Genomic DNA, 24,807 nt, shown 5'->3' with positions numbered 1-24,807 from the left:
AGGTGTTTTTTTTCTTTTGTGTAACATGGAAAACCCTTATTTTCATTAACATAGATGGCATGTTGTGTGTGTGCATTCAGAGTGCCTTGCAAAAGCGTTACAGACAAGCCTGCAATTCAGAATGTATCAAGAAGGAAAAATAATGTTGAATACAATGACCTTATACAAAAAAACTGCACATAAAAATAGTATGTATGACTTGTGCAATGGCTTTGTGATTATTTTAAAGGTCTCCAAAAATTATGATTATTTTAAGACAAAAAATCTTTATAGATCATCTGCAAGTTAAATTAATAAGCTTTCAATTCATGTATGATTTGTTTTAATAAGGACAATATTGAGAAAATCCTCTTTTGTGTATAAATGTATATAAAGTTAAGGTAACATACATTTATATATGAAGTTTGATCTATTTACGGTATGAAATTTAAAAATATCTTCATGGAACATGATCTTTACATAATTACTTATTATTTATGGCATTAAAGAAAAATGTATCGTTTTGACCCATACAATGAATTGTTTGCTAAAAACAAACCCGTGGTACTCGTGACTGATTTTGTGATCCAGGGTCACGTATTTACTTAAAAATAAATAAAAATATGTGATCAATATATGTGGCACACTTTATTTCCAATTCTCTGTATTATTAAACCATTAACTACGACTTTTGCCTCAGTAAACTCCTAATTTGTTGCTTTTTAATAGTTAGTAAGGCAGTTCTTAGGTTAAGGTATTGGGTAGGATTAGGGAAGTAGAATATGGTCATGTAGAATATTTGCTTTATAAGTACTAATAAACAGCCAATATGCTAATATTAGGCATCCCAATATGCAACTAGTTAATAGTGAGAATTGGTCCCTATACTAAAGTGTTACCAAATATGTAAACAGTTTGTGTTAACTCATGTTAAGTTAGGTTAACTAAAGTCGTACTAAAGGTTATTTATATGCAAGCAGGAACATAGTATATTCTCAGAACATATTCACATATACTCATGTGTATGTGCGTGAGCGTGTGAAAGTATTTGTGTGTTGGACAGAGTGAAAGAAGTTGAAGATACACACTGAGATAATGAAAAAGAGACAATACATCCAGACCCTCTCTCTTCTCATATGGTGCGTCTCCTTCTGTTGCACAGTCCTGTTTAGAGCCAAACATTCAAGAATGTGGGGTATCATTTCCTGCAGAGAGATGACGTTCATGGAAAGCAGAAAAAAGAAAACAGCGAAGGAAAAAAGCCCTCGCCAAAAGGGAGGCTTAGTGGTGTCAGACTCAGGAAACAGAGTTTTCAGATTTGAGGGTTTAGTCTGAATGTGCGGGGAGAAAGCGCTAGAGCCTCCCCGGAGTGTGTGTGTGTTTGTGAGGCTGAGAGCTGGCAGCTGCTGTGGTAGGGCTAGACTGGGCAGGCTCCGGTGCTCGGAGCCCCGGGGAAGCACCAAGCTGCCAAAGTGCCCTGGCAGGGGCCCGGGATGGGTCCGCAGGAACAGAAGAGCCTCTTGTGCTCACCTTGCGCGGTCCACCTCCTGTGCTTCACCTTCCGCTCAGGTCTACTTTACACTACTGTGCTTAGCGCACAATAGACCAACTGCAGCTCGCCACCAGCAGTGAAGTCTCAAATCCGAACCGGAGTCATGAAACTAGAGAGACACTGACTGCGAAGGGATGATTCTAACTTCTCTCTAAGAATGCTTAGGTCTGCATTGTCTTTGGCAGACCGAGAGAAAGCATTCTCGAATGTGTGCATTTGTCAATTTGAGATGAGGTGACAAAATGCACAGGTGGAGGTGAGATCCGTCTGCCCGCGTCTCCTTCAATGGACTCGACTCCGGAGTCAGCTGTCTAACAACGCTTCTCAGCTCATTAAATGTAATCCCACAGCACGCACAGAAGAATTTAAATGAGAACATGCGTTTGATGTGTGGGACACCCCGTCCGCTCCCACCCCCTCCTTCTGGCCCGCCGTATGTGCCATGGCCAGGAAGAGACTGGGTGGTAAACGCCTTGTTTAAGGCACTGACGGGTGAAGGTCTTTCAGGCCGACCTTGGGGAACTTAGCTGAAACTGTATATGTGTAAATCCATTGCAAATCCCCTTTTTTTCCCCTCACAGCCCGACTGCCTCAAGAAACTGGATCACTGCACTGTTTACAAGACCTCATGATTCATTTGGGATAAGGGGTCTTGACAAGGCAGGACCTGGGTCACTATTTGAAAAGATTGTAACCTAAAACCAAGGTGAAAAGTTGGCTCAAAGTGCTTTAATGAGGACATGAGGTAACCAGCATGAAATAATTGGACTTTATCTGTGTTTTCTACATTCCTCTGGAGTACAGGACAGGGGACTTCGGACGGTGAGTGTGAGGGTTGGATTAGGGGGATGCAGGATTGAAGGGATTTCTCCTTGAGTAGATAACGGAGATCAAGTTAATAATGTGAACATTGAACAAAATAAATGAATACGCTCTGTTCCTGATTCTTAAGCTATTTATTTATCTGAATCAAACAATAAATGACAAGGGTTTTGTTTGTGCGGTGCAGTCTTTTGTGTACACGGTCATTATGTATTACAGACCCTGTTTATGAGCAACCCAGCTGAACACCTTTTTGATATCAGGCTGCTTTTGCTAGTCTGCATTCCCTGTTGGTGTGTTATTCGATTATTTGTTACTCGCACGAAACCACAAGGACGAAACAATCACAAGCTCGTAAACTCGCCGATCGGGTTTATACATGGAATCACATCCACATGGCCACTAGATAATGATAAAATGAATGATAATCAATACAAGGTTTGACTGGATGGTGCAGGATTTACCCACTTGGCACCTGTGAGAAATGGAGATCTGAAGCGTCTTTTTTCAAAGTGTTTACAGAGACGCATAGGAGCTAGTGCATTTCAGGGGAGCATCTTTCTTCCCCTTCATCTCCCTCCCTTTGCTCACAATGTCCCCCTCCCCTCTCTGTATTGGGTTTTGTAAGGGATTTGCCTCCCGAATCCCTCAAATCAACAGAGGATAGATGCCCATTGTGTTTAATCAAAGCACTTCCTTCCCATAATCCTTCAATTCTAACGGGAAGAATGGGAATGTGAAGGGGAATGCCATGGATGTAGCCCATGAAGGCCCACATTATACAGTCTCATTTGGATTTCTCCAGCAGGTACTGCCAAAGCCCGGGTGCTTGTTTGTTGATATTTCATTTATCTGGTTTGTGCGTACTGGTTTGTGTGTACTTGCCGGTGTTTGTGTGCCGCTGTTAGCTTTGCCAACACGCTCGGTTGTGGATAGGTGTCGGCTCCCGAATCATGTTTACATTGGAAGAGAATAATTGACTTGTCACCTGTAGAAACCTGCTTATGGCTTTAAATCCCGCAGACATGTTTGGCAGGGTATCTGCGTACTGTTTATGCCCCCGTCAGGTGAAAGCGACAAAACGTGTTGGAGTTGACTCGCAGTAATCCTGTTCGGTCTAGTAATCGAGTTAATCCTCTGGGATTTACCCTGTTTGCACTTTCTCCCATAAATCCCTGGGGTAGTGTACCCACCTGACACCTAGATATTCTAGGCTGTTTTATTGGGCACCGTACAAGGGTTAAGTGTGTGTTGTTCGCTTGCCGTGTTGTTCTGTTTAGACAATGCACCCTGGACTCTTCGCCAGGAATCTGATCCTGAAAGTGGTATGTCATCAGGCATGAGAAAACGGGGAAAGCGGAGTGGTTTAAGTTCACACGACATGGCCTCTTGTTGGATCATTCATCCTTTACTCTGGACCGCAAGCCTGGGCTGGAATCCAAGCAGATCTCAGCCAAGCCCCTTCCATCGGCCCGTATTACTCCTCAGGGAAAGGTATCTAAGCCTTCCCCACTTCGCAATTTCCCAATGCCTTTCTACTTGAGTGGGTGGCCCCAGCTTGCCCCGGCTCCCGGTCTTACAGTGACAGAGACTGCTCTCTGCTCTGGAGAAGGTGAAATCAAATCCTTCAGTCCGAGAGACAGCAGCGAAGGATCAGAGACCATAGAGAGAAGATTAAAGATCCTCTCATATTTTCCCTCCGCGCGCTCTGAATAAGCATTGTAATCCTTGGAATCGAATGCTTCCAATGTGCCCCTCTAGGGTCATGATATCTTGCATGTGACATTTAGCTTTTTTAAAACGTTTTCCCATCTCGTATCAAATACTGACAGTGAAGCCTTGAACAGAATACGGTGTGTAGTCTAGTCTGAATGCCTTTCAATGACATTACCTTGGATCTCATACGTTTCAGCTTGAAATGCACACACTTGTAAAGCGATACTTCTGTATATGATGGGTAAATTGATATTGATGATCAAAGTAAACAATGTGACCCTTCATATGAGGCTTTGATTTGAACCTTTTGAAATGAGTCCAGACCAATTAATGGAGTTTGGAGTTGAGTCCCAAGAGCTTCATTAGAAGTCGAATGGCGATTTCAGAGGCAGCTGCCATTTCTCTCCTCTGGTTTCCTATCAACCCCATCCAGTGCTCTGGACAACGGTTAAAAGTCTGATGTAGCTCATCATTCACAAAAGAATCCGGATTGTTCCCAGTTTGGGTTTGATTTTGAGTTGACATGTTTAGATTGATAAATGATGTTGCAGATTCAAACAAAAACAAAACCCAGAAGTTTCGTCATGGAATGTGACTAGGACAAATGTCTTTCTTCCTGGGAAAGATAAAAGATTGGTGCCAGCCCGACAGTGGGAGTTGGGTAGAGGAAAAAGTTTCCTGGATAATCACAGCTCTTCTCATCTTAGGCCATTCTCAAAGCGGATAGGAAGTGGACATTAAGGCATGGTAGGAAGTGTGCTAGCTGTTTGTGTCAATTGAGATAAGGATTTTAAGCCACATATCAAGCTTGATTTTTCTTACCGTAAACCTGTAGCTCTCAAAGCTAATTTTCCGCCATGGCACGTGTCCGTCCTTGTGCCTTTTTCATAATCTTTTGTGTAAGAAAAACTTTTTTCTTCATGGGTTGCTCTATCAGAGTTCTGGGGATTAGACGGAGTTCTACATTATATTTTATTGATGGATCAATTTAGCCTCAAATTTGTTTAGGAATACAAATATAAACAATTCAGACAATTGTTAAAATAAATACACAAAGATTATGGGATTGTAAATGAATGTAGAGTATAGAGGTAAAATAATCTGAGTTCTTATTGAGATCTTCAATAATATTGATTTTTGATTGCAGATTTTGACATCTTTTCTGAAACTCTTGTCTTAGGAGAAATAGCTGAGATGCAGATGAGACTTGAGCAAATGTTTCTATTTGCTTTCTGTGAAATCTCAATAATGTCCAGGAGAAATCATTTAAAGATTATAGAAATCGCATTTGTGATTCGCTTATAGGTAAGCAATGACATTTGAGACCCCTTACTGATCTATTTCAGTGAAAATGACCCAAATTTTCTTGAAATTACATTGCTATGGGCTGCTTGTATTTTGATGGCACTTTTTGAAGCTTGTCAGACTCTTGTCAGAATAATGTGAGTAAACTGCGGAATTTGAGGTTGACTTTAGATCTTAGACCTTAATTGTAGAGTCTGTTTAAACATTTAAAGATATTTCTCCATGCTGATGAATTAATTACGTCATTATTTTGCCTTTCAAATGTTTATGCTCATTTATTTTAAGAGTGTCTTTTTCCAGCACTCTTCAGAAATGCCAAGAAAACCCTTCAGTTACACACATATAGGAAAAGCAGTGCATCTTAACCGAGGCAAGAGATTTCGTCAGTTTGCTTTTTTCCACTAGCAACAGGATCAGCCGTAAATACTCTCTTCCCAAGAGTGTGTGCGGCTTCCCTTTTACAGCGATTCACACACTCTGTATACCTCTCTCCCTCCTTGTGGGCCCTACAAATGGCGCAAGTCCTTTCTCAGCCATTGGTTCCTAACCCAGATCAAATGTTAGTGTTTAAAAAGCTAAAGGCTGATGTGGATGAGCAACTGCCCATAAAACACTTTAATCCCTAATGCTGTAATGTATTTAATTTCACACTCTCTGATGCTGTTGGCCTTTTTTAGGATTACTGATGGCGGGGGCTGGGTTTGGGTGTAGGACAGAGGACCTAGGGTCTTGGACTAAAGCCGCACCAACGCAAAAGATGAAGAGCAAGCATGCCGCTCTAAAACAGTCAAGCTCCTCATTGAACTTTATCCAGATAGCGTGTCTTTACTGTTTGGATGCCTATATGTAAATCGGGGGGGGGGTTTAAAGAGCAGAGGAATGCAATGATATCTGCATTGTCCTTAGCCCTGCTTGAGAGACCCCGGCAAATCCCATTGTATGCGTGTTACTATGGAGCTTCATAAAGTTGAAGACCAATATAGTTGCGCCTTTATTAGATGAGGATCTGCACAGGCGGATGGGATATTGGATGCAATAATTCCCTGCTAGGAGAGCACACATAGCCTCTTTTATATCGCCCTCTAATATCCAATTTACGGGCGAGAGGACCTCAGCCAACTGAGCCTACTAAAGTTAAAATGCAAAGTCTTCAGAGTGAGATGGAATTAAGGCCAACTTTTCCTCTCTTGTGTGTTTCAACACTTTTGAGGTTTCAAAATATGAAGCATTCATTTTTTCAACTTATTTTCCCTTCAGCTACATTCATACGTGAGAAGGACGCTATTGAAAACAACAACTAGTCTGACATTAAAATGGTTGGTTTTGTGTTTTGTTTGGTAAATCTGCTGTACGTTTCATTAAAAAGGACATTATCTGAATGGAGAAGTTACTGTTGTTAAACCGGCTGTTAACAGTTTTCTAAAATCCTGTTATCTGAGTTAGAGAAATAGCTTTAAACTAAAATCAATTTAACCTCCAAAAGCAACAGGCCACCATCTATTTAGACAAATCCTTTAGGGGTATTGTATGCAAGTGCTTTATTCACCCTGATCTTTACTTAGTTCCTCTGAGTGGTTTGTTTCATGTACACACACACACACACACACACACGCACACACACACACTCTCCTTTGCTCCTTCTCCCATGAACCCTGAGACAGTCACTGCCAGGGGATGTATTTACTCATAACAAGGGCTTAGCTGCAACCCTGTAAATAAGAATATATGGTGATTTATACGCTGTGCAACATGGATTGTGTTGCCCTGCCGGTTTAAGCATTTTACACTTTGATAAACTCACCCGAGGCTTTCTGACACTGTTTGACTAAAACCCCTGGTGTTGACCCAGCCCTGATGCCTTTTGCCCTATTAAGCAGGCAAAGCCAATCTCATAAGCACACACACACACACACACTGCTTCTGGCTTGTTATTTGTGCTTTCTCGATTGGTTTTGGTTTGCAATTGTGAGGATGTCTGCAAAAACAACACTGAAAATGATTACAGGATCAACAAAACCCACTTTATAGTCAAGTACGTTGACATCACAAATACAGACAACAAAAAATTCCCTGTATTGTTATTTGCTTTCTTCAGCAAAAAAGGTTAATGAGAGTGTGCAGAAGTCATAAAACAATCCTCCATCTTATTAAGAGAGCATTTCTGCATGATGGCTTCATGGCCAGGAAAATGGAATGAAATACTGAGCTGTGTCAATAGGCGATCCATAATGACCTTGCTGTTAGACTTTTGCTTGAGAATAATTTAAAAGCTCAGTAATCAATAACTAATCTTGGCTATAGTCAGATGAAATGAAATAAAGTGGTAAATGATGTGGTACGCTGGCATACGCTCATATGCTTTGGACAAATCATTCCTGACTTATTTCCAGCCGCAGACGGAGTCTGCTTTCAGTGTTTTCTGTGCTGGTTTGAGTGGAAATCTGCAGAATTCTGTAAGACATATTTAAACACCATCAAATGTGTTAAAAAGAGCTATGAGCACATTATGCCAAAAAACATTCTACAATATGCATTATGCAAAAAATATATTTAACCAGAATTATTTAACCATCATCTAAACAATATACAACATACAAGACTTGATTCCTGAAAAAAATTAACAACGTGCAATATCGTTTTGGTTCATTGCAAGTGTACCTCAGTTGTTTTTCTTCCTATAAACACAAAGATGTGTTAGTTAGCTGTTTTTTTTTGTATTTATGAGATAAATCAAAACAAACCAACTGCAGTTTGCTTGATATTAATTGGAATCCACAATAAAAAATATACATTTTTGAAAATATAAAAAATGGAGTTATCTCATTTTGGAACCAAACTCTTCAGCTTTTATATTATTGTATTTTTATTTATTTAAATTAATCGATATTGGTTACTTTAACCATCAACTTATACTAAATGTTTCATGAAGAAAAGCAAGGTTGTGTAGAAATTATAAAAAGCATAGGCATTTAGATTCTGATTCTTAAAACATATATCTCGCGAGGATATAGCTCAGAATTTCAGACCCTGATCGGTGTCAGACTTTCTCAGCATATGTGAATGTATATTGAGGACAGGATAGTAGTTTCACAACGCAACATTTTGGACATGTAATGGAGTCCGGCTGCTTGCATTTATTGTTGCAGGCCCATCTGTAAATGTTTCTGGAGCTTTAGTGTGTAGTATTTAGTGGACATGCTCGCAGCTGCTTTGAAACAGACCATTGCTTTGTGCAGTCACCCTGTGCCCTCTGTGACCTCTACCTGCACTGCAGCACAAACAGAGAGACAGAAACAGAGAAAAGATGAGAGGAAGAGGGAGAGAGAGGGAGAGAGGGGCAAGGGCACTGCTGGGGCGCTGTTAATTCTTCCATATCTAAGCCTCTTTGCTATGGCTCTCTTTGTCTTCAAAGTCCGAGTCATTAAGGACTAATCCTATCACTCCACCTAATCTGAAGTCGTGGAGTCAGAGTCCAGCTTTCTCTAAAATGGCCTTTGTATGGGCCAAATAGACACGGTTAACTTTTAGTCGAGAGCATCCCAGAGTGCAACTCTCCTCAGTCCTTGAGGCTCAATCCTCCCCGAAACTTTAATGGAGTGCCGTTAATGATTCTGCCCCTTCTCATCCCCCCCCCCACTCATGTGTGTTGTATGGGCCCTGCTAGAAAAAAGGTCTCGCTCGGATGAAATAGTGGTCAGGTTTGCTTTGCAGCGTGCGTGATTGTGAATACGCAGCAACATCTGACATCTGCCGGCGTGCATTTTTGGCTTGGCTTTCTAAACAGACTTTTAAAGCGCAGTTGTCTGGAGTATGAAACTGTTAAGAGAGCATTGCTTGAATAGTTCAAGTCATATTCTCAAGAGCACTGGAGGGGAGTGTTTACAAAGTGTCTTTCTGGGCGTTGTTACGCAGGTCGTAGTGGAGGGAGAGGGATCTGCTATGGGCTGGACTGCTTTTGGCAGATATCTGCAGTACTTGTGTAGATGTGGCTTCATTAAACTCAGCCATAACTTTTGTAAACATGTTAAGGTAGCCTGCTAGAGGAAATGGTCAAGAAATGACCTGAGTTGATACTCTGTAGGCTGGTCGAATGGTAAAAGGAGTTTGACCCCTGCCATTCCTGCTCTGTCTTAATGTAGCCTATTGTTTATATCTGTTATTTTTTTTGGTTCACTTGACAGTACCATAGTTGTTTTCTTGAGTGTAATATGTGGTGAATAGAACATGCATCATATTTCAGTCAAAACAAAATTAAATTAAATTTAAAGCCTGTTTAATGCTTTCTTTGCAGTAAAAACCGGATGGTTCAAGAAAAAAATGGTAGATCACAATGTAAATAAAGAAAAAGGAAAATAGAAGACCCCATAAAAGTAAACAAATGCAGACATCACTGTTGATTCAGTTTTGATAAAAAATGCACAAAAAAACAATAGTAAAAAGTTCATGAAAACTAAAAATAAGACAAAAATTGCCTAAAATGTTTATAGGTATGTTAAGTAGTTCAAGATGAATCTACTGCGGGAGCATAATTCAGTTTATTTAAAAAAAACTAAAAATAACAAAAGTCTGTTGGAGTAAAAGTAAAGGATTGTCACACTTTAGATTAGGGTCCATTTCTCACTGTTAACTAACTATCAACTTTGACTTTTGCCTCAATAAACTAAGCAAACTCTCTCACACACAACATATTTCTTATTTATGTCAGTCCCTTCATATATCCTTCAAGTTAAACTTTATATTGAGATACACAAATTTATAAACTACTTGCTTATCAACATGCTTAATGATTATAAATTAGTATGTATAAAGCACATATTAATGTCTTGACCTTATAATCCTAAATTCCCAATACCTAAGCCTGAAAACTAAGTAGTGATAAGCAGTTCATTGAGGCAAAAGTCATAATAATTAATAGTAAGAAATGGACCATAATCTAAAGTGTGACCAAAAGAACTACTAAACTATCAATAATATAAACCATTTATTGTGCATATTATCCCACACTTGACTATACCAATATATTTTATATTGTTTCATATTATGCAGTGCAGTTCTTTATACATCCTGTATAAAAACATTTAAAAAAATCAAGATGTTACCAAACATTTGCATTCAAAAATGTTTTCATGCTCGCATATCTTTATCACATGTGTGCGCTCACACGCATACCCATTCCAGATGATAAAGGCTCGTGCCTGTCTTTCTGCTGTTGTCGTCATCAGAGAAGCAAATGAAAACCATGTGTTGTTTAAGTGTAATTATGGTGCTGTAAAGCAACAGAACAACAGGAGTGTAGTTTTACTGTGCCATAAATGAAGGTACGCGTCTTTATCAAGGGATCTCATGTTGCAGGGATGATGGTCTGGGAACTATGATCCAGCCCACTGAGACAGAATTGGTTCTCACTGTGGCTCCAGAGCCCCCACCCACACCAGGCAATGCGCCAACACCGAAGGGTCAGGGGTCAGTCTCTAAAATGTTTATGCTCCGTCCCGTGATTTTGAACTCCCCCCGCTATTTAGGTTGGAGCCCCAAATTTCAAAATGACTTCAAATGTGTATTTTTGTTGTCACAGGCTGGAACTCGGAGAGATTGTTAGGGTGTGTTTATGAACACTGTCTCCGATGGTCAAGATCAACTGTGACTCTTGCCGTAATGAACCGGCCAGCTATGGCTACACCTTATTACCTGGCATCACTCGGGAAAATAGCGAACAACACAATTTAGTATGATATACATTTACTCAAAATCTACGCTTTTATTTCATGAAAACAGATCTGCTGCCAGTAAAACTTTACTTTTGTATAGGAGAGGTTAAAGAGATAAAGAAATATGAGTTCTTTCATAATTTATTCATTCTTATGTCATTATTAACCTATATGTTTTACTTTGTTCTCAAGAACATATTTTGAAGAACACTGATGACCAAACAACAATGAAAACCCTTTGACTTCCATTGTATGGACAAAAAACATGTCTCAGAATATATTCAGGTTTTTTTCACAGCAAAAATAAGATCACACACATTTTGCGAGGTATGAGGTCAAATAAACAATGACAATTTTTGCATTATTTTGTGTTAGATTTATATAATATACAGAAATAACACACATCCCCATGATAAAAAAATAATGACCTTAATATGTTCAATTGTCAATCACACATGATAAGATTGTGTTTCTGTGTGAAACTCAAAAATGCCAAGATATATTGTAATAAAAAAATCCCATCTATGTGTCAACAAAGCCACTGGTGACTGACACAGCTAGCATACCAGTTCTCGTAAAACAACACAAGCACGACGTAGGTGTAAAACTTTGACAGCTTGTTATCTCTCAGCGACAGACGCCAAATCAGTGCGTCTTACCATCGCAATGTAAATCAGCAGCGTAAAATAAGCAGCGGCTAAATCAGTCAGAGACAGAGAGGCTCTTTGTTGCAGCGTGCAGATTAATATCTTAAGCGTGTACCATTGTTCAGAGTTATGTCACCAGCGGCCGTAATGATATCTTAAATTAATGAAGTGATGAAAGTGGTGAGGGAGAGGCCTGTGATTTACAGGATTGCTTTTAGCTGATGCACACTAGCATCACTGGAGATAAATCAGCCGCCGGGAGCCGTGGGGGGAAATGAATGGATCTGCACACGGGTTTACAGTTCAATTAGTGAGGCGCAAGGACGCCGGCGCGGTGTAATTCTCCTGGCCAGGTGTTAGGATGAAAGGAGAAGAAAATTGAAGAATGTATTTTCTGGTGATGAGAGAACATCTCAGGTCTTTGCTCGAGTTAATGTCTGAGTGTGGCTTGGGCTAAATTGAATGTACTCGGGACGATTTATTTACATAATAGAGGTGTCTCTATGACAGATTCAATCATTTCAAGGTGTAATTGCTTGGTAAAAATGATGGCAGTTTCCAAAACACTTGGTTGGACAAATGTCCAAAATGATATCTGTTGAGCCAGTGTTGCTATATCTGGTTTGTATACTGGTGATTCAGTTATATTTTAAAAGATTGTTTACACTTTTTATGGGGATCGACCAACGTAATATTACAGGAAAACATAGTATGAGTATTTTAAGAGGTGGCGTTTTTTGAATTTTACATGAATTGTACAAAAACATACCATTATATAAAAAAGCAACAATGAAGCTCCACCTCTAACCCCGCCCCTTCGCCTTATCATTGAAGCTGATCATACAAAATGTACCATCAAGACTGCACATGAGGTTATATGATCAGTATTTTAGCATTTTAACAGATAAGAAACAAATCATATTTGAAGATAAAACATACACTAGAATAATGTAAAAACGGTAATATACAAAAGAGTCTTTGAATAATTACATGTTTTTTGTTATTTTTCACCCGACTTGTCTATTTGTAAGATACTTTACTGCATTTCAAAAATATGTAAAAATTCTGTAAAATAAAATGATTTCTGTAAAAATACGTTTTTTACAGTGTAATTGCAAAACACAGACTCCATTGAAGAGTGCTGATACAGTTAGTCGTGATTACTGCCAACCCCAGTAAACTATATGACCTTCATATGCCCTGACCTTCCTTTTACTCTTTAAGAGGTAGGCTTAGGTAACTGCTAAGGTAACTGATGCCACTTTCTCATAAAATCAATAATTAAATTCGGGCGTACATGGACCGCTGGCCTAAATCTGAACTGGAGTTTTGTTTTCCAACCACCCCCCCCCCCCCGAAAGCTGTCCGGCGGTCTCGTTTCAGATTACTTTACGCCATGTCAAATCATATAAACTGAAGTCAAAAGTTTGGACACACCTACTCATTCTTCATTATTACTATATTTCACATTGCAACATAAATGGGTGTATGGGAATTATGTACTGTAGTAACCAAAAATGTCTGATCAAAACAATTAAAATCGTCAAATTCAGCTTTGCAGTGTGGTCGTGCTTTGTCAAGAAAACTGCATACTGTGGGTATTCTTTCAATCAACTGGAAGAGATGCAATATGGCGTTTATTTAAAACCCGGGGTTGCTTTACCGAAATAACATTTTCAATAAATTAAGTGAAAAGCAGCATATTAACAAACAAAATAAAAATGGTATTCAGAAACGAAAAGTTGACGGAACATTGAAAGTCACATTAAATAAATGAGATTTGACAAAAAACACAGAGATGATGTCACATTTTTTTAACTTCCCATGTATGTTTTCACCAACTTATCCATTTAAATTGAAGTTATAAATACACATTATTTAGAAAAGTACATTGTGAATTTGCAAAACCAACTGTCAAGCATGTTTTTCCACAAGCATGCTTTCTCATGTGATAATGTGATCAATATACATTTATAATGTTATAGCATTGATTCTCAGTTTTATTTGCTTTATATTTTTAAAGAGTAACATGGCATTACCCTGTCATAGTTATCACCTGATTTCTTGAATTGAGCTGTTAACTAATTTAACAGGGTGCTTCATGTGACAGTGGTGTAACGTCCCTCACATCCAGCACCTCGGTGTAAAATCACATTCCATGCGGCCCAGCTCAGCACTCCTGTTCCCATACCATTTGTTCGCAGATGTGATCCCACTTTCCTGTGGCATGAGAGGTTGAGAATTCCTTTGCTGGTGAGCCCTGTTTGACTCAGTTGTTTTGCAACTATGACTTTTATTAATCTGCTGTAGTGCACAGTTTTTGCATTGAAAAGTACATCATTTATTACACATTGTATTTTATAATGATATTCAGAGTTAAATCAGATTGCAGATGGGCGCACGCAGGGCTAGCGATGGCCAAGCACATGTTTGGCTGTACGCAGCCTGTTTCGCCTTAAAGCACCTCTCTTTCTCTCTGGTTTAAGTTTCCTTTAGGGACTTGGCGAGACCCACAGCGTCAGACCCCATTCAGTCTATTGTTAATCGAGAGCGTCTACAATCAAAGTGTGGAGTGTTTGGGTCAGGAGCCTCAGTGATTGTGGCCTACCCCAGGGCAAGAGTACGGCCCCCTGGGACACAAGCTCAGCAACCTCCTTTACACCGCACGGCTATGAGGTCCAGCCCGGGGACTCGAGGGTTTCAGAGAGCTAATGAGCAACTCCAAAAATATTTTCTTGATTGAGCGTGCAGTTGACTTGTAGGTTGCTTATTTCTCACTGTGATCCACAGGTGAGGTCCTCTGTTTCACAAAAACATCTTGATGGCTATTAAAGTCAAATTGTAAGTTATATCGAATCTAAATATATGTTTTACTTGTTTTGAAGGCTATCAGGGGATTTAGATGTTAGGATTAGATTGTGTCCTGTTCGCATTTCCTGGAGCATGCATCAATCCCGCACTTTTTTCAGCCAAGAAAAACTTGAAAATGTGCAGCTGTTACTTGAAAGATCTCCACCCTTGGCTTTGTGTAAGCATATATGCTAGTGTACTTTTAGTGTAAGCTGACAAAAATATCTTTAACGCAGATTTACAGGTTTAGACATGTACAGTCCCGTGACCCGAGGTAGTTCGGATAAGCGGTAGAAAATGGAATGGAATGGACATGTACAGTCTGTCTTTCTGGAAAATGGACAATATCACATATTAGTCTTTAACTCATAGACAGGAGCATTTCTTATGAAATGAATAAACTGGGCGATTCCAGCGCTGTGGGTGTGACATTTTCGGTCAAAACATAAAATATAAACTCTCCGAGAATGTATTTATTACCAATATATTGAATCATCTGTCACTATTTGACTAAACCCCTGATGACAGAGCCCAGACATCAGAAAAATATCAGCCTATGCACATGTTTTAAAAGAGTAAAATTCATGCGTTATGGATGTGACCAAAAATAGAAGGATGCCCATATTTGAGAGACAACATACTTTGTAGGATTTATTTAAATTAAAATGTGCAAACCAGAAACAAATAGCCCAGAATTGGAAAAGGGATGGTTCTTCATAGATCATAAAAAAACATTTTGGACCATATTGGAAGTGAAAAATCTGTTGTAATCGGATGTAAAAATTAATTTATCCATTCCATTCCATTCCATTTTCTACCGCTTATCTGAACTACCTCGGGTCACGGGGAATTCATTTATCCAACTATGGAAAATAAACACAAATGCTTAAAAAATTTCACATGGTAATCTAAACCATCAAATATTGACTTCTGACCTATCAGTAGAGTGAAAACCTTTGGTGAAAACTTGATTTTTCATCTTAATATTGAAGTTTGCTTAGAACTGCCCAACATTCTTAAATGTGTCCCGCTTCCCAATAGTCAACAGTTTGATAGGTCAAAACCCAGCTTTCTGTTTCAAAGAAAATACATCAACACAGGATAGACACTTGGGGGTCTTTAATGAGCTATATGTCTCTGACAAATTACTTCTGTTGGTTTAACTTAATGTACTCTAGATCATATAAACAAACATAAACAAGTATATTTAATAAACTCTATTTTAGGTCATCTGACAAAACAGATGCTCACCCATGTGGTACCTGAAATATGATTAGTGGGACTATGCATCTCATTACCGCGGTACACAAAAGCACATCTATGAATGGCATGAGGAGGGCGTGATGATGTACATGAAGTGTACTAGTCCGGCGTAATATTGAGACGCTCTCTCACTGTGTACGGACAGGGCTCATTAGGGTGTGCTGGCCACGCTGAGCCCAGACCCGGCTTTCCCCGTGTCCTTGCAGGAATATATGGGGCTTCACACGTCCTCCGCAAAAAGCACTCTTTCGCTCCATTGCTGCCTCCACCTCCGCCGTCTCACCCCCACCCAATTTTTCCTCTTCTCTCCGTCTCTCAAAGGTGCTGATCAATTCACAGCCTCCTTCTGAGGTGTGAGACTCATCCCTGCACCTTGTGATTGGCTCAGGCATCACCGCTCTCTCTCCTTCGCTTTCTCTCCTTCTCACTAGCTCTCATCCAGGGCAGCGGCCTGCTCTTTTCACCTCTGGGCTGCCAGCCGGTGCTCCGTACACCGCAAAACCGACCAGGCTTCGGTCAAATGAAATCACAGTAATCAAACTCGTCTCTCTCTCTGCCTCTCCCTCGCACTTTCTCCTCCTCTCTCGTGGCTGTGAGCCCATTAGCACACCTGAAATAATAACTCAAGTGACAAATGTTTTGGCACTTATAACTGATAGAAGGGTGGGAGAGAGTACACCTTGCTCACAGAGATTTAGACACAGTATTTTCCAATCCCAAATGCTTCAGCGTGGAAAACAGACAGATTCAGGAATCATCATATGTGAAAATTGTAAAGCTTGATGTTAATAATAAAAAACACTGTTTTTAGTTCTGAATTTGTGCTTTTTAATCAAATCTTTTTAACATTAACAGTAGGTCTACATAGGTTGATCTACATTGATATACATTGATCTAGTTAAAAAAAAATTAAACAAGACTTAATACTAGACATTAATATCTTTAAAACAATCTGTTTTGTTATGCTTCACTGGAAAACAGTTGAAATTGTACCGCAAAGTGTGACATGCACCTTTTCAAGTAAAATTTAAAAAACATAAATAACAAATCTTATTTACAACAAATAATTATAGTTGCTTTAGCAAACAAAATCTGCCTAGAGAAAAAAATTATTGACTAAATGTTTATTTGTAAAATGCATTGTGATATATACACATACAAATGTTTCTAATAACTGTGAAACATTTTTTTACAAAAGCTTTTAAAAAATGCTATAATGTATTTAAATATTTATATTCTGATTTTAAGAGAAAGCAGAAAAATTACAGTCGGGATTTTCATTCTTCATTTATCATTATTTTAGCTAAATCAAACCTAGACAAAATGTTGATCGATTGACAATGATGACTTCGACCAAAATACAATTAAGCAGTCTCTAATGTTTATAAATAAATAAACAATATGCACTGGCATTTACTTAAATAGTGCTGTTAGTTGTTTTATAGGACAGAGATATTGTAGCTGTTATTCGTCTGCTTTGTATATTTCAGAGAAATCATTGCGGCTCTTATTAATAAAGAAGGAAAGTAGATTCTGTGTGTATCCAGTAGAAGGCGCAAATGATCAAGCATACAGATCACTGAAAGGCTTTCATATGAAAATATGTTTTTCTTTTGGACCTTGTGTATTAGTTTATATTTTTCCAAATGCAATAAACCTGTATTGGGATTAATAATCTTTGTTGCCAATAAGAAAAAAAAACAATGAAATTAGGAAATTAAGCAAAACAAATCAAATCAAAATGTGAAATCACAACGTACATGTTTGTCTATGATGTCGTTGTAACCAGTTTCAATTTATCCAAGATTGTACAAAAATTATTAGTAGAAAAACAAACTGTTTATTGTCAAAATAGCGCTTTCTTTGTTACGTTTTATGTTATAAACAACTAGTAAATAGTCATTAAATAAAAAGTATTGTAACTTTACCTGTAACATAACGTATAGACTTAAATGGATGTTTAAATACGTTGTTTAATGTAGGCTAATTGTTTTTCAACAAAGATTTTTCACAGTGATTATTTCACGTAATCTGTATAATTGAATTTAACTTTACATAAGTGTTATGTTTAGTTTTTCAGTGTTATATTATAGACTATGTAAATTCTTAGATGCGTACATTTGTGCTAGATCAATTTTAACCGTTTTTCCTGGATTAGTTAATAATGATTTTCTGTTTTTATTTTGAACTATCCAAATGTCTTAATTGCGCGCTTATTTAAGTCAATTCAAAGTGAATAAACGAACATTTAAATATTTAAACATTGAGTTATATTTGATAAGCACTTTAAACATGTTGTCAAAGCATTAAGCAGTGGCAAGATCAAGATCAAGAAAAAAGTTAATAGCCTACTGTGTAATCCCAGTGCGTTTTCCCATTCCCGATAGTCTTGTAACTTTCAGGCAGTTGTCAGTGGTGGAGAAGGCAGGGTTCACTGTTGACTGGCCCCTGGTCGGAGATTGCTGCGGGGGGATATAAAGGATGACCTCCGTTTGACTTCTGAACCACAGCGGCTTGTTTCTTTCAATAGCGACTTTTGGGGAAAAAGATTGAGATGAATAACAAATATTGAAGCAGGATGTTAATATTCTTATAAACATACAGCCACTTGTGTGTGCTGGACACGTTGTTGTTTTTAGTTAAGTTAAAACTAAAATTAATTTCTGTTGGATTTGGGATTTATTTAAGAGGCCCCTACAAATATATTTACTTCTAGTATTATGTGTACATTATACTGATAAGGTGTATTATTTTTATTATATTCATGGCAATTTTTGGACAAGAATAATAAAATTAAATTTCCCAAACACATTCTTAAAAAATATAAAACAGTTGTACAAACGATGCCCGTAATGCAAACAAATGCTTTTATCTTTTAGTGCATCTATAAAAAATATGACTTTTTTCAACTCACGTTCTCGTTTTATGTCGAGAGGCTGACATTTCTTTCTGAGCTCAATTTATCCGAAATGATGGTATTAGCTCACTGATGCGTGTTGCGCTCTGCTAACCCTCACTAAAAAAGCAACCTAAACAGTGAAAGTCCATGCCCTCATTGTGCCGTATAACGTCCTTTTATAGATGCTAATTGAAGGAACTTAATTACTTTATAATGCTATTCTGGTACTGTGACAGCAGTTAAGCGTTTGGGTAAGCACGGCTTTCATGTCATTCCGTTTGGTTCGCACATAATTGAGATAGACGCAAAACTAATGTTGAGATTAAAAACATCAGTAAAAAAAACAAATAACTCAATTAATAGATAAAACAGAAATATATTAGTTACAAAACATCCATTTATGTTTAAATATTTAAAATTTGTGTTCTGGGGAAATAAAAGGTATTTTTGATTAATTAAAATAAAGCCTACTTACCAATAAACGCATGCACGCGTATCTGGCTTGGGGTTCATCAGATATCTGTTGCATGCATCTTCCTTTCGTTTCTGTTTTAGTCCACATCAGATCCAACACAATCTCTCACCCGCGCAGAGCGCACCCTTCGTTTGCCGAGCGCTTTGGGGATTTGATAGTAATTTCATGCCTGTAAATGCGCGACGGATCCTGCCGCTGTTTTTCGCGGAACCCGAGGGTTGTGCGATGCACACAGCAGTTGATAAGACACCGTTCCTTTCATTAATCCCTTCTGATCGATGACAGATTCACATCAGACAAACTTCATTCACCTTGTCCCCGGGTCGATTGCTTGCCTACAATTGTGCAATGTCTGTTTACAGTAGCTTGTTATGTTTTCATTACAGTATTTTGTGAGGTTTAGTATTATATGTCATCAGCGTGTCTTTTAAAAATAGATACTTTTATTAGGAAGATCTTTTTGAAATTGGCCTGAACACAACCCACCTCTCCAAAGTGTTTGAGTAAAAGAAATGCCTTGAACATCACTATACAGCTTGGTGGACTTTTAGAAAGCTGTGATGCCTGGGAAAAGTTTTATCTGCGTCTTGGCAAGAAAAGAAAATGGACTGTGATGGCACGAAGAAGTTACTGTAATGGCCAAGTGTTGTTGGCCCTTGTGACAAAAAAAGTTTTACATACAGTTATGTTTTATAATCAAGTGACTAATATTTCATTAGTATTACAGATTTAATAATTAAAAGAGTTTGCACATTGTGTGTGTGTATTATGTGTGTTTTACTATGGAGGTACATACAGAGAGAGAGAGAAGCGTTGTCGCGTCTGGACCGAACAATAAGAAGACTGAATTTTATTTTCAGATTACAATATTATATTCCAGCCTTTCTTCTATTACGGCCGCATATCGACCGATAAATGAATGATTGATCGTTCTCTAAACCAATGGACAACACTATTCATTGTAGCACGCTTTCATTGGACACTGCACCAAACTCTTAAGATCCTACAGTAAGTGGATGAGTCCATTCACAAACGACGGGGGTGTTTCTGCTCAGAGCGCGCAGCGTACAAGGCACTGCTGAAGTGCAGCATATGCTGGATTTGAATAAATATGTTTGCTGAAGGACGTTTGTGTGAAATGTGAAACACGTAAACACATTCGCAATATTTCATGGTGGAGCAGTATATTACAACAGGCTACCGCGCAAAACACTGCGTACGGAAAAACTTCGTTACGCACCTTGGTCAGAGTTTCCAAGTTTCTTGATTATTACAACCAACCTTTTCGTTTTAAACATAATAAACAAAACTAAACAATAGAGGAAAGCGTGTTGAAAAGTGGCACGATGGGTTACGTTCCACACTCCCTTACATTTCTGTATTCCCTCTTGCTTACAGTAGGTGTAATATTTAATGCATTGTTTTCAAATATAAACTTATAGGTTCATGCAGTGTATTCCCTGTTTACGTAATAAACTCACTGTGAGTGTCGTGTAAGGAAAACACGAAAAGCATAACGCGCTCACTACTTTATATCTCCATTCATGTTCAACCGTGGCACTGGTCTGCGCTTTTCTGCGTCCGACAAATCTCATCCCCCCTGCTTTGGCGGGAACTTGATGTGGCCCATCGCATTGTGTAAGACGCGACCTGTTATGGCCACCACTACTTCCGGGTTTCAGCAGTCTGGTCCAGATTCAGTTGCCGAGGCGCGTTCAACACACACTCATTGTACACAAACGGGGGAAGGCAGATCGCAGCATCGATCGTGGCTCCTTTAAGAAAAACTAAGCCAGAATTATCAGCCCACCTCCTCTTGATCTCATTTAGAAGCTATTGCATAAAAAATCAACTCAGAAGACGAGAGTGATCAAAGAAACGAGAGAGAGCTTCATTTTTGTGCGTTTGAGTAGTATTATCGTTAGGGGTGCTAACCAGTGGAAGCGCGCAGAGGATCATCATTCATTCAGCACTTTGACAAGCTCGCGTTTGATTGATTGACAGCCGGAGTGGCAAAAAGCCATGAGATTTGCGAGTTTTGTTTAAGGGGCTATTTTCATACCGCTGTGGAAAAGAAGATTTCGCTCGATCTTTGTCGCTGTCCAGGAGGAAAGAAAGCGGAGGAGCTATCGCTGAGCGCGCTTGGCTGAACTTGTGGTGAAGGACTGGCTTCATCGCTCGCTTGAAAGAAGCATTTGGATTTTTGGCGAAAACATATCCCACGGTTGGAATTTGCGTGTTTATTTCTTATTCACCCTGGCCTCGTAGGGGATTTATTTTTTATTCAAGGAAGACGAGGGAGAGTGGAGGGCGATGGCGCAGAGGGTACGTATCCCGAAAACTTTCTTCCACTCCGTACGTTGTTGAATGCAGTTGGAAATACTGAAACGTGGCCGATGACAGTCTCGCAGTCAATCGTTTTCCATTGCTTTCAAACGTTTCTTTTTCTCTTTTATGTTTTGAACTTTATCAAATCGCTCTCTGTCATGCGTGTCTCTTTCTGTGGAGTGTGTGAGACTTTGAGTTTTGGGACACTAAAATATATATATTTTTGTTTATTAAACACACTCATATTTAGTTATGACATGCCGTCATCCTCAAATCGGTCTAGGTACAATTCGCTGCTTTTACTACTTTTACTGTATGCACCAAATTTATTTTGCTAAGTTTCTTTAAAATCTTCACAAAGCCATTTTACTTTTCACTTTCAAACTTTCAAAACCTCCAATGTGTTATTTATTACCTTGCACAGTGTGCAAAATAATTGAATTGGCAGCACTTTTATTATTTATCTCTTCCTTTAATTATAGTCTAACTTTTTGCACTATTGCAATAAAACATGGATGTGCAAGTGAAGTTGTAAAATTGACATTTACTGGTTGGTTATTTTTTCTTTGCCTCTTTAATCAAATGTAAACAATCAAAATCTAGATTTTTCTTTTGATAGTAACTTTACAGCAGCATCCTGCTGTCTTGCTTACACTTGATGGTTATAGAATTTTAATGTTAATATCTTCTTACGCTTTTCCTGCTATATTATGTCATTACAGCATCATTGTCAGTGAAAATTATTTTAAAGAAACTGCTTAAAATGCTTGCTTTAATATGTGGGCTAAATAAAAAATTATATTTGCGTTTAATTAGAAGTCATAAGTTTTATTTTAAATGGTGCATACAGCTTTTATTTTCTTACCAATCTACATGCTACTACATGCTAATATGATATTATTTATAACTTGAATTGCACTTGTGAAAATACCAACAAAGTATATTACACTGTAGTTGTGTATTTTTATGATTACCTCAATAAAGCTGTAACTCAGTGCTCCATGTGCATGAGTCCGACGCTGTATTAAGTCTATCTACACTAGCCTGTTCTAAAAAAGCACATTATACTTTTTACAACAAAGCGTGAATTCGCGCATAATGTTTGAACATCGATATAGTCTGCATGCAAATCCTACAATGCCGATATTGTTAAAAATTTGAGAACACTTACATTCTTATTTGAAGGGCGTAATCATAGTGATTTATCCTCGATGTTGCAACTATTTACATTTTATTTAGTGTAGACATTATTTTGTAATTCCTCTGTATGAGATAAAAGTGACAACATGGAAATATTGCCCTTCATGTGTGTGCAGTACGAAGATATGCCCCATTATGGGATGGACGGAGTAGGAATCCCGAGCACGATGTACGGAGACCCGCACGGCGCCAGATCCATGCAGGCTGTTCACCTGAATCACGGGCCCCAGCTCCACTCCCACCAGTACCCGCACGCAGCCCACACCAACGCCATGCCGCCCAGCATGGGCTCATCCGTCAATGACGCTCTAAAAAGAGATAAAGACTCCATTTACGGGTACGTGTAGATGGACCAAACATATTTCATGATGTACTTTGCCAATAACGCATGATTTGACCAGTAGTTAAAAAGCCCTAAAACATTCTGACAACTTAAAAGCTTTGAATGTTTCTTCTTTCATATATATTTTTTGTCTACACACATTTTAATTTGAGCTTTTTACTTTTTTCTGTCTGTTTACCAGAGATGGTATTTTTACATGTGTCTAAAACAACCGGGACAATTTTAAATAAAACAATCTGAGATCTTAAATAATGAAATTGATTAATATCGTAGGTCTGTTTTTAAAACATCGCTAAGACATAAAAACATAGTTTTAAACTAAAACTTCAATTAAAAAAACTGAATCTTATAAAAGTTTATTTTTTGTAAAATGCAGATACTTTTTGGACAACTGCGTAAAATGACAACGCCCTTGTAAAAATGGCAATTAAAAGATAGAATATTCTCTAGAGAGAATCTATAAATGTGTGTTTTGTTCATAAAATGTGAAAATATGTCTGGTTGTGCTAGTTCCATTTTTTTCGGAGTTGCTCCAAAAGTGCCTAATACAACAACAACTGCTGGATCATATGAGTTCACATCAGCACGCGGTAAATAAAACAGCAATTGATACGCAGTAACAAGGTATAGAACGTACTCTGGATTATGGATTAGATAAAGTCCCTAAACATTTGCACAAGCGATAGACCGAGTAGTTGAACCATGGGTAAATTGCTTGGCCTAGACTCAACATGTTCATTTCTTGCACTCCACTCGCAGCCGACTGTTTATATAGACTGTTGTCTTTAATAATATGTTCGAGAAGTAGCCACAATTTACACATATGAAACAATATTACGCACAACTAATACAGCACGTTTTTTTAAATGACCGACATAAAGTTTGCAAATATTCTTAACTATTTCATCGTGGGGCAGGTATTGTTATATGAAGTCATATTTGTTAATTAAATTTAGACTCGTATGTTGTTTTGTTATATTGCGTTTTTAACATACGGCTTACATCATCATATGGTGCTATGAGTAGCTGCAAGATGGGTTATATAAGATATTATGTATTTGTATTTATCCAAAGCAAACTGTCGTTTGTGTTTTTATCGCAGGCACCCGCTGTTCCCACTTCTAGCACTGATTTTTGAGAAATGTGAATTAGCCACTTGCACACCTAGAGAGCCCGGTGTGGCTGGAGGGGATGTGTGTTCGTCAGAGTCTTTCAATGAGGATATAGCTGTGTTTGCAAAACAGGTTAGAGACTGTTTTATTGTGTAGAAAGTTTTTGAATAGTTTTACTGCTACGTTGATGTTGAGTTGACGTATTGAGAAACTTTATATGTTTAAAAATGTTTAGACTTTTGTTCGCTTTACTTTTTGTTTCTAAATAACTTTTATATCCCCTCTCACAACTTTGAATTATTTGCATGCATGTGCTCACAGATTCGAGCAGAAAAGCCGCTATTTTCATCAAATCCTGAACTGGATAATTTGGTAAGTGCAGATTATTACTAATAGTTTTGCCTAAAAGAGTTGCAATTTTTAGACCCGCTTCATCATTCTAAACTTTTTTAAAATTAAAAAGTGTTCTTCTTATTGTAACATTTTTCAACAATCTTTTATTGGCTCATCGATAAAGTTTATTTTAGTCGTTTTACAGTTTTGTTATTTTGACGTGTCTCCCGTGAAAATAGATTGAAGTTGTAATTGTTTCATAAATTATATATTAT

General features: G+C 38.2%; 1 protein-coding gene and 1 long non-coding RNA gene across 5 annotated transcripts in view; one reads left to right on the top strand and one right to left on the bottom strand.

Annotated features, from left to right (window-relative positions):
• Positions 1-15,683: 15,683 nt before the first annotated feature.
• LOC130431252 (uncharacterized) lies at positions 15,684-19,989 on the bottom strand. Of its 2 annotated transcripts, XR_008908198.1 has the most exons (3): positions 19,217-19,989; positions 18,195-18,375; positions 15,684-16,452 (listed from the first exon to the last, which is right to left on the bottom strand). It is a non-coding gene; the product is annotated as an uncharacterized LOC130431252 (long non-coding RNA). The 2 variants fall into 2 exon arrangements; XR_008908197.1 differs by having other exon boundaries at positions 15,684-18,375.
• A 912-nt stretch (positions 19,990-20,901) lies between these two features.
• The window catches only part of meis1b (Meis homeobox 1 b), a 60,533-nt gene continuing 56,627 nt past the window's right edge, over positions 20,902-24,807 (top strand). For 2 of the 3 annotated variants that reach the window (XM_056760170.1, XM_056760171.1), the window contains exons 1-4: positions 20,902-21,541; positions 22,861-23,081; positions 24,190-24,331; positions 24,521-24,571. In XM_056760170.1, the coding sequence (XP_056616148.1) occupies positions 21,530-21,541; positions 22,861-23,081; positions 24,190-24,331; positions 24,521-24,571 (426 nt within the window). In that variant the 5' untranslated portion in view covers positions 20,902-21,529. Of the gene's footprint in view, positions 21,542-22,848; positions 23,082-24,189; positions 24,332-24,520; positions 24,572-24,807 lie in introns of those variants that run through there. The other variant, XM_056760172.1, reaches the window with a different exon arrangement.

Source organism: Triplophysa dalaica, chromosome 11 (genome assembly GCF_015846415.1).
Source record: "Triplophysa dalaica isolate WHDGS20190420 chromosome 11, ASM1584641v1, whole genome shotgun sequence".
Lineage (NCBI taxonomy): Eukaryota > Metazoa > Chordata > Actinopteri > Cypriniformes > Nemacheilidae > Triplophysa > Triplophysa dalaica.
This window is presented reverse-complemented; position numbering and strand designations above follow the sequence as displayed.